Genomic DNA, 11,026 nt, shown 5'->3' on the forward strand with positions numbered 1-11,026 from the left:
AGTAAATATAATACAAGTTATTTGCCAGATACATCCAAGAAAAAAAAAAAAAAAAGAAAAAAGAAAAAAAAAACACACCATTTCTGCTACTGTCTTTAAGGAAACTCCTTTTCTCTTTTTCCTCCTCCCTCTCTGCTCCACTAGCTGAAAAGCCAATAAAAAAATTCTCCACCTCCTACACAGTTCAGAACAAGATCTGTGTGCATTTATCCTAGGCATGCTTTGAGACCCAGAAGGGGATGAAAGTAGTCAATGTGCAACGGGAATCTTAACTTCAGACACTAATCTGTACCTCTCTCTTGACCTTGCTGATATGCTGCAAGCTAATTATTAAACTTTATAATTATCTTTTTATTTTTTGGATCAATTTAAGTCCAGCCTGGGGAGAAGAAACAGTTAAAGAAATGTCTCAAGTATACTTGCATTCATCTAATCAGACTTTGTGTGCATCTACAAATGGTACAGAACTGAAATCAATCATTGATAATGAAACCACAAATGAAAAATGGACTGAAGACTCCTTTCCAGGATTAGAAATACTGTGCACAATTTATGTTACATATGCTGTGATCATTTCAGTGGGTCTCCTTGGAAATGCTATACTCATCAAAGTCTTTTTCAAGATTAAATCAATGCAGACGGTTCCAAACATCTTCATCACCAGCCTGGCATTTGGAGACCTACTGCTTTTATTAACTTGTGTGCCTGTAGATGCAACACGTTACATTGTGGATACCTGGCTCTTCGGAAGAATTGGGTGCAAGCTGCTATCTTTCATCCAGTTAACCTCAGTTGGAGTATCAGTGTTCACACTGACTGTTCTCAGTGCTGACAGGTGGGTCTGATGCAACTGATTTGCCAGGAAATACCTCAGGTGTGAAATTAGAAATGAATAAAAGAGCATAAATGATAATTTTCACAACAGTAAATGGCACATTTTAATGAACTGAAAAAAAGAATGTATCTCCCATTTATTTTAAAAATGTGTGTTAGAAAAATTGGAACAGTTCTTTTTAATAGAGTGAAGTGAGACTCATTAAGTCTTCTGACCTTTTATTAGTTTGAAGTACAGTACTTCTTTTTTTTTTTCTCCATTGCACAGAAAAGGTAAATTGCTTAAGGCAGGGAAAAGACAGTATATTGGTGCTATCTAGTGGTGCACTAAAGTAGTCAATGAAGATGAAAAATAAAACTGTGAAAAATGACTGAGTGGAAATCTTTTGTCTTACTCCTGTGCACTCAGTGAGGCTCTAAAATCTTAGAACTAAAACAAGTGGCATGTGGGATGAAGAGCCAAAAGTAAACTCAGAACAGACTTTGGGACAAACTACTTCCATGACTCTCATGACTTGAAGGTTACTGCAATACTTATGGTAGTTTTCATGTTAGTAAGTGCTTAGTGTGAGATAATGTGGCACAATTGGAATACTTTCTCTGCTTTGAGTTTACAGTTCTTATATTTTTTCCAGATATATTTTAACCCAGAGGTCCTGAAATTAAACTCAGGTTACAAATGAAGCATTGTTGAAAGGGATCAGTGCTCCCATCTGACTCTTTTCATAAGGAACTGCTGAATAACCATTTTTCAATGCACCTCCTTTCTGAATGAACAATACTACAATGAGATTCCAGACCAATCAGCGTGAGCATGGCAAGGAGCAGAAAAAGACAAAATTAGTTTTAGTACTAATAAAGAAAAAGATTTTCATCTTGGATATCAGCAGTTGTAGATTGTATATATTAGCATGTGTCCAGACTTTAAATCCCAAGTAATGCTACTGTTACTGTAATCTAAAAAAAATCAGCCAACATAAAACAAGACATACTTTGTCAGGTCAAGGGGTGCATGCAGGCTGATACCCAGACTCCACTAGTGGTAATACAAAGACAAGAAAAGACACATAGGTAGGGTAAGAACACAGTGATGTTACAACACTACACTTAAGCCTTGACACGATCTCCTGAGCAGATGTGGTTTCTGTCTACTTAATAATCTCAGTGCATTTTTCTTTTAGATCCTTGTCCAGTCTCTTCTTGAACTTGGTTAGCAATGAATTTCACTGCCTCTTTCTTTCTTTTTTTGTCGGTGTTTTGATTTTTGTTTTGTTTTGTTTTGACATGGTTTCATTTGATGGCTCTGGCTCTTGTGCTGGAAGACTTAATAATCCCTATCCATACTCTCCAGGCTGCTCATGTTATATTCCATCCTTAGTATGTTTTTTTGAGATGCATGCAGGGCAGTACATGGTATTCATGAGTTGCTTTAACCAGAGATAGATAATTGCACAATCTCTCTTTTCAGTCCTTTGCTTTCCTAATAATTCCTAACATTTTGCATTTTATTTGTTACTAATGCTGAATATTAAGATGATGTTTTCATTGAAATATTTATCACAATTTCAAGATTGTGGTCGTGCATTAAGTCAATTCAGCATCCATCATTGAGACACTTGTTTCTGTATTTGATTCTTCATAGTAGCTGTTATATAAATACTACATAAGATGTTTTCACAGGATAACTATATAGCAAACTTACTCAGACAGTTCAGAACATAAGTCATGTGCACAATCATGTTTAAGTACACTAGAAGAGCTTGAGGTCAATAAAAATTGTGTTTATTTGATAAACAACAATCCAGACTTCAGTTTTCAGTTTAAACTTGACTAGAGGAGAAAGAGAAGAGCAGATCCTCAGCTTGTGCAAAATATTACACCTAAACTGTCTTGTTCTCTGGATCCTTTTTCACTATGTTTCCTTTCATACCAGTCTTGTGCGCCCCTGGAAAGACCTCTTCTCTTCACATTGTTAAGTGTCCCTGGTGTTTAGAGAGCAGGGTATTTTGATTTGTGTGTCTTACCCACCTTTGTGGGAGCTGCTTCCTTTTCCATGTCCCCTTTCCACAGAGATTTTGACTCATCCATAGATTTGTCCAGATTTTCTCATATGTTTCACTCAGTCCGGATGCAGCAGAATCACAGCCATGAATCAACAGCAGTGTTAGCTCATACTTTATGAATGTGAATGAACACCTGAGCATTAGTTTGAGTAAGATCACTGCACTCAGCTAGGATCTTAGGAACAAGGAGGAAAGTAAGAGTGCACATAGATTGTTTCAAGTGTTTATAAGCCTGTTAACTTAATTCATACCTTTACTTCATACCTTTACCAGTTTTGCAACTAACTCTCTCATTTATCTTTCTGTGCACCTCCACAAAACTAGGAGAGTTTAGTGATTCTAATCCAAACAGTAGAAAGTGCCTTTAAGCTTTAAGGAAGGCTTCAAGCACAAGTCAGGCCAGCCAATTCATCAAAACAATACATGCTTGAAATTAACTTTTGCATTTTCATCTTAATTATAATGAACTAGTGTATGTTTCATTTACAAGATGATTCTTCAAAATTGAGTTTAGTGCAAATAGGGATGGCTTTATCCTCAGAAAGTTTACATAATCAGTGCTTGCTCTACTACTGTATTTACTCTGACAGTGGTGTTGGTTGCTTTTAGGTACAGAGCTATTGTTAAGCCCTTGGAACTGCAGACCTCAGATGCACTCCTGAAGACCTGCTGTAAAGCTGGCTCTGTCTGGATTGTCTCCATGATACTTGCTATTCCAGAGGCCGTTTTTTCAGATCTGTATTCTTTCAGCAATCCTGAGAAAAATGTAACTTTTGAGGCATGTGCCCCCTATCCTGTATCTGAGAAGATACTGCAGGAAGCTCACTCCCTGGTTTGCTTCTTAGTGTTCTACATTGTGCCATTAGCTGTCATTTCTGTCTATTATTTTCTCATTGCCAGAACTTTATATAAAAGTACATTCAACATGCCAGCAGAAGAACACGGTCATGCCCGTAAGCAGGTAAGTTACGATCAAGGACTAAAGTGTCCAATTTTCCATAATCTATCAAGCTGATTCAAGTCTTCATTCTTGAGTGCAAAACCTTCTCCTAATAATATGCACAAACAGATGAATAAAATTCTCCATAAACTCAGGGCACATTAGCAATCCAAATGCAGCTGTACACTTACGCATATACTTATGTCTCATCAACTTAATTGTGAGTGTACATGCTTTCCTAAAGAGAAACTTTTTTTTTTTTTTTCCCCTAAAAGTTTGCTTTGCTTTATTATGACCCTATGAAACTCAGGAGTTATGGAGTAGAATTCTAAACAGTAAGACCTCATCCATGTTATCTGACTTGTACTTACTTATAAATCCTAATCTAGCTGAGATTCCCATGTGATTTATAATAGAAGGGGAATGTGCTTTTCATTGGAAATACTTTTTTAAACAAACAGAGTTTGATTTATTTGATTTATTTATTTTTTTTCTTTGCCAATTTGTTTATTTATTTATTTATTTGTCACTAATGCGTTTAGACCTTTAGACTCCTTTGAAAATCAGCACCAAGTACATGAAAGTGTTACTAATTGCTATTAATACCAGGTATGCATTATTTTCTTGTAGATTGAATCCCGCAAGAGAGTTGCAAAAACAGTTCTGGTACTTGTTGCTTTGTTTGCCTTTTGCTGGTTGCCTAACCACATCCTCTACCTATACCGCTCCTTTACATACCATTCTTCTGTAGATGCTTCCACCTTTCATCTGATAGCTACTATTTTTTCCCGTGCGTTGGCCTTCAGCAATTCTTGTGTCAATCCTTTTGCTCTTTATTGGCTGAGTAAAAGTTTCCGGCAACATTTTAAAAAGCAAGTCTCATGCTGCAAGGCAAAACTTCGTACAAAGCCTCCCAGTGCTACCCAAAGTAATTCACCAACCAGAGCCCTGTCAATCACAGGCAGCACACATGGCTCAGAAATCAGTGTTACACTGCTAACAGATTACAGTATCACAAAAGAAGAGGAAAGTGTTTAGTCCATCTGTGATGAAGAATGACAGAAACTGACCAATAGCAGTTGAGTCACTACCGTCTGCATCATGGAGAGATGCCATGCCCTGCCCTGCCTCTGAAAGGATTTTCACCAGGAGTTCCTCATTTTTTAAAGCATACAACAAAGAAATCAAAGTGTGCGGCAGACGAAGATAAAGCAGCTGAAATTTTCAGCATAGGCTCAAAGGAGTTGGTCATTTGCCCAAGCATCAACACATGCCATTAGTGGAGATCCTTGTGTTGAGCAGGACTGGAGCCAGCAAAGTTGCTGTGAGAATTGGCTGTGGGGATTGTTTCGCTCTTGGTGACTTGAGACTGGGATCTCCCTTCTGTCAAGCACTTCCATCTAAAGCAAGCAAGTAAAACCATGCATCTTGATAAAACCATCAATCTGACAGGTTTTTATTTCGTTTCTTGTCCCAGATGTTGAAAATCAGTAAATGCATTGGAAAGCAAGTTAAAAAAAATGCTAAAGTTTGTAGTTTGGTGTAGTAAAAAAGAAAAGCATTATGAGCCAGATCAATGCTATGCTTTGCTCTGCCAGTGACTTTGAAATTTTGGGTATGAGCTGATTGCAGTTTAAAGGGATGGCCTTCTCACATCCCAAGAAGGTCAAGGGAACCAGCAGGCGATCATCTCTCCTAAGCTGTGATAATCGTCTTTAGCCACATTTGTAAAGTTCTTTGTGATCTATAGATACTACTCAAATGAGCAGAATTATTCATTGTTATAATGATTTTACATCATGAAATTGGTATGGATCTTTATGAGAGCTGTAGTTTGGATTTGCAGTGCACTTTTGAAGCAAACTGCTCAGACAACCCTATCTGCCTTACTTTGGTCTGCCTCCCAGAGTGCACAACCTGCCTTTCTTTCAGATAAAACTGTGTTCAGTCCATGGAACCAGACTGGAGCTGGAGTGAAGTAGAGCCCCCTAAATTGTACGGGGTGGGTGTCAGGCTAACCATTTCCCTATACAGATTCACTGCACCTGTAATGTGTTGCTTGATAAAATGTGTTGCATTTCTAAATCATCTGCACATTTACAAGCATGCTGGAGGAGATGTATTTTTCTATTGTACCAGCCTTCTATTTTTGAGTTATTCAAGTAACATCTCTTTTTCATATTATGATAGACTGTCTTTATGAGATTGGCCTTTTAATCTCAAATCCACTGATTTTAATGACTCTGCATGTGTAAACAAGTCAGCTATAGCCTATCATGGGCAGCCTGTTTATGCCTAAAAAGCAAAGCAGCACTGCTGGCGGGGACTGTCTTCCTACCAGGAAACAGAAGAAGCAAATATTCCAGCCCCATATTACCAAAATGTTGAATGAAACCTATTTTTATTAGGCTTGTGTACATTGAACCAAAATTTTGTTCTGTGGGAGTTGGTGTTAAAAATCCACAATAGATTTTTTATTGCTTAAATAAGGAACTTCTTTCTCAAAAAAGAAGTTGTGCATTGAATTATTGAAGAGAGGTTGCAATATATGAATTATACAAACCACTGCTGTAAGTCACAGAAGTTTGAATTTTATCTCTTATTTGAAAGGCTAACTAACCCTTGAAGACATAACACTCCTCCAGTTGCACAGAGCCCTTAACAACACATGGATGGAAATCCATCCATCCGTGCACTGTTATTTGAGTTCATTATAAGATGCAGGAAATCTATTCGCAGTCTCTCTCTTCTGACTGTCCTAATCAGAATAATAAAACTAATCTACAAATCCCAAAGGCATTGGAATACAACCTCTGTAGTCATCTTAAACCAGTTTAATGATAGCCCATTTTAATCCCATCAGGCCTGGCTTTATTGTACTACGCTCTTCACATTATTTGCTGCAAGACTGTAAGCACTAATTTTCAAATGGTTTCTCCATTTTATTGTACCAATTGTATACCAGGATAGGATCATTGAAGTAAATAGAAATATAACAGCACAGAAATGCAATTTATGGCAAAGCAGACTCCAGAGACCTCATCTTACTCTCTTTGTCTGAACAGAACACATTCCCTGGTACTGAGCAATGTACAAAAAGAACACATTACACTGATATTTTCCCCTTCTCATTCTCTTTAATGGAGCTGAAGGTTGAGACTGAAATGGGCAAATAATCCTACACACTTAAGACCCTACTTTTCTTTTCCTAGATCTTACTATAGGGAATTCTAAATAAAAGAAAGATCAACAAACATTATAGTCCCTTACAATACTCTCTATTTTAGTTTATTGAAACTTTTAGAAAATAAATATGCCACGTTTCTGGACTTCATAATTTGTCTCTGCTGGAGGGCATATTTTTCATTACGAAGTCCTTGGCGATACCTCACAGTGACCCTTAAAAATCAGTTTCCTAATTCACCATTTTCTTTGCTTTGCATGCAGCTACTCTTTTCTTGTGTAACTACTCCTCCAACTGGATGGTTTATCAATTGCTAATATATTGTATTAGAAATGTGATGTTTTTGCTATATGCTACACATATTTTGGTTAAAGACTGGCAATATTTCAAGTCATAATTTAACTATCCTATGTTAATAATTCTATATTTTCAAATCTTCATGAAATGTTGAATTGGAGTGATATATTGGTCAATATTTATTTTTATCTAAATGATCTGATGTTACTCATTCCATCAATTCGTCCAATATAACTATCCATAAAATATCTCCATGTTACCACAACTGGATTTAGGAGAAAGGAATCGTTTCTTTCGGTACCTTTTCTGAGTGTTAAAAACAGTTCTTTCAGCCCTAGGTAATATACATGTAATTCTATATGTGAATAATGTGTGTTTACAGAAATATTGAATGTCATTTAGCAAACAATTGGCATGAGGAATTAGGGTTTTACTATTCATATCCACAATGAAAGACTATGTAGAAGAAAGGTACAAAATACTGAAAGACAAGACTCTATCAAAGGACTTGTTCATGTGGAATCTTATTGGGTAAGTAAATACTATTTTTAAGATGTGCCTTTTTATAATTTGTTTTGTGAATATGTTCACGCTGCCAGCTTTAATAGATTTAGATGTAACAAATAATGTTTGAGTCAGTAACAGGTTCAGTATGGGTGCTCTGATTTGCACTCTCAGTATAAGATACTTGTTTAGTTTCAAAAAAAATATTTTCCACATAAAATTAATAAAATCATGTCAAAGCATGGATATGGTGTAACAGGCTGCATCTCCAGCAAATGGCACAGAATGACATTAAAATCAGTTTGTGAAACTATAGCCATTTTAAAGCCCACCCTCTTGTTTCCATAGAAAGCATTGTTTTATTTTACATAGTTAAATATGGTCTGCCTGCTGATGGTCATGTGTTTCTGCTAAGAATATTGCAATTAAAGAATAAGCTAAAGTTACACACAGCTACACCACTTGTACATTTCAATCAGTGGTACTTAGAATTTAAAAAAATATACAGGCTGTGCTGCAAACAATGCCCTCTGTGAAAGGCTGACTGTTCTGTGGAATTTCCATTGTCAACATAGGAAAGATGTTTTAGTTTTTAGCACATCTGGATCCAGTCCTGCCATTTTTCACGCAGTTAAGACACCACTTCACTCTCACTAGCATGTGTGTGTACCAGCTAAGGCTCTAGCCCCACAGAAAGCACAGAAAGAGTAATAACCTTTCTGTAATTAATCAGTATTTACTGCCTCCTTGATTTAACGTAACAAAGAATCTTCTTAAGAAAAAAAGTGTTAAATGTTTACCTGATCAGCATCAGCTAGTGAATTGCTGGTTCTGCTTTAATAGAAATCAAAACACTTTATTATGCCAAGATTTTGTACTTTTAGTAGGTGGTATCTCCAGAACAACAATCAGCTCTGATGAATCAAGATTTCCTTTTATCACTCAGAGAAGTCAGACACAGATACAAAATCATCATTACCTAACATGCTAATGCCTCCTTTTACTGTTTGCTTTGAGATATTTTGTCATTTAAAATGCTGTTTCCTGACAGTTCAGGCTGATCTGAGCTGTGATGTTCCAGCTCTTAGCCACATCCCCAGAACCTGCAGCTCATCTTTCCACTGCTGCAGCAGCTGTGTTTGTGCAGCCATGAATTCAATTGTTTCAAGGACATGATTGAGATGAATGCTGTCTCAACCAAAAAAAGTTACTGGTTTTCAGCTGAATTAGCTCCCTGAGCTGGATCACTGTGCAGTCTTTACTGAAGAGGAAGAGAACAGATGGTGGTGACAAGGTAGGAAGCTACTGGATGTCAGCTGTTCCTCAGTAGCTGCCTTCATGCATGCTGTTATCTGTGGGAAGTGCGAAGGAATTTGAGGTAGTTTGTCCTCATATCTGCAGTAAAAGTGTACAGATTAGATTTACCGTGCAGGAACTGATGTGTGGCAGCTTGTTAACCCTGCTGCATGCAACCATGCTCTCACTTCCATCAGATGGCGGGGATTAAACTTTAATGTCTTACTCCCCAGGACAGTGCCCTAATGACTTATTTTAGGCAGGTTAAAACACTCCCCGCTCCTCCCATCACAGCAATATCATTCTACAAAACATTTGTTGCACTGGAAAGTAAGAGAAAGAATTTGACTTTGTTAACTGTTAAGCACTCAACTGGGGGTCAAAGAGAGCTCTGTACTAGCTCTCTGAATTATTGGTCCAATGACCAACTAGATGATTGGTCCGAGGACATCTGATTCACTGTTCATTAAAGTAAAATGCAAAACACTATGGTGAGCACAGAGAACACTGTGAAATGTAGTGGACACTGTGTCCACACAGTGCTCACTACATTTAGTCAGGTTATAAATGTAAAAAAATGCCAGAATCAAACGAGCAGTTTAAGACTTATGTTGTATAGCTCTTACAAGATTTAATGCTATAATTATCTTACTCTCAAACATATATCCAATTCAAATCCCATAAATGCTTAGAACAATTAGACTTGGCCTCCCTGCATTTTACCATCTAACAATGGAAATTGAGGGAGTGGCCATCAAACCTCAGTAGCTAATTCATTGATTATTTTTTTTCCCCTCAAACATCAGTTTAGGCTATTCTGAGTTTACTAGTGTCAGCAACATATCAAGGACAACAATTTTTCTAACCTACAGTTAGATATACTTTACTTTTCAAATATGCACAGTTTATGTGAAGCCAAAAGGAGGCAGATTTAGATTAGATGCAAGGAAGAATTTCTTTACTATAAGGGTGGTGAGGCACTGGTACAGGCTGCCCCAAGAAGCTGTGGATGCCTCCTCCTTGGAAGTGTTCAAGGCCAGGGTGGATGGGGCTTTGGGCAACCTGGTGTGGTGGGAGGTGTCCCTGCCCATGGAAGGGGGTTGGAATTAGGTGATCTTTAATCCCTCCAACTTAAACCATTCTGTGATTCTATGTTAAGCCTCACATGCACCCCACCAAAATGAGCTATTTGAGAGCTATTAAGAGTTTCCTGAGCTGTCAGCTGGTAAGTGAACATGAAACAATCTTTTGACAACTATTGGAATAGCCCTGCCAAGAGAAAATTCTTGAAGCATGAAAGATGTTGTTAACTAGGCTGCGTGTTCTTTGTGTAACAGCCAAAGGTTACTAAAAGTCTATATTTATATCCTTAGCAATTTTATCTGACGGTCTGTTGACCAGACAGCTAGCTGATACTGGTCTTCTCTCCCTACAGAGCTTCACAAGCTCAGGACTGCGTCTTTGATTTTATTATCGTTCCAGTCTATATGACAGCAAAGATATATTTGTCCTTGGATCGCTTATTTCCAGAAAGCTTCTGTAGAGAATATCATTTTCATTTCTGAGTGCACCGATTGCTTTGCCACTAAAGCCACCTGGCAACCTGCCCCTGCCATCCCTGGTGGAGCTGTTATATTTCTGTTTAAAACACCTGCACTGTTTTAATACCTACATTTTATAGCTCGGTGTTAAACTTTGCATACTGACACGTAAATAGTGTGCCTCTTCCTACTCTAAATAAAAATACTTTTGAATACACCCTTTACCACGTTAAATTTGCTATGGACGCAGATCTATCCAGACTGCAGTGTGAAAGCCACTAGATGGCACCAAGTAAGGCTCTTTTAAACGAACTGATTCAAGATTTTTTTTTTTTATTAAAAATATTTAACCGCCTACACCGGCGGG

At 37.5% G+C, this 11,026-nt stretch overlaps 1 protein-coding gene across 1 annotated transcript; it reads left to right on the forward strand.

Annotated features, from left to right (window-relative positions):
• The first annotated feature begins 223 nt into the window (after nt 1-223).
• Nucleotides 224-9,566, forward strand: BRS3 (bombesin receptor subtype 3). The gene is made up of 3 exons (XM_005023780.6): nt 224-835; nt 3,507-3,858; nt 4,468-9,566. The coding sequence occupies exons 1-3, from the start codon at nt 405-407 to the stop codon at nt 4,873-4,875; spliced, it is 1,191 nt and encodes a 396-aa protein (XP_005023837.1). The 5' UTR covers nt 224-404; the 3' UTR covers nt 4,876-9,566.
• The last annotated feature ends 1,460 nt before the right edge of the window (nt 9,567-11,026 follow it).

Source organism: Anas platyrhynchos, chromosome 10, assembly GCF_047663525.1.
Source record: "Anas platyrhynchos isolate ZD024472 breed Pekin duck chromosome 10, IASCAAS_PekinDuck_T2T, whole genome shotgun sequence".
In the NCBI taxonomy this organism is placed as follows: Eukaryota; Metazoa; Chordata; class Aves; order Anseriformes; family Anatidae; genus Anas; species Anas platyrhynchos.

Coding starts and splice junctions, on each gene's coding strand:
- BRS3 (XM_005023780.6), top strand. CDS start 405: ATGTCTCAAGTATACTTGCATTCATCTAATCAGACTTTGTGTGCATCT. Junction 836..3,506: donor ACTGTTCTCAGTGCTGACAG/GTGGGTCTGATG, acceptor GGTTGCTTTTAG/GTACAGAGCTATTGTTAAGC. Junction 3,859..4,467: donor ACGGTCATGCCCGTAAGCAG/GTAAGTTACGAT, acceptor ATTTTCTTGTAG/ATTGAATCCCGCAAGAGAGT.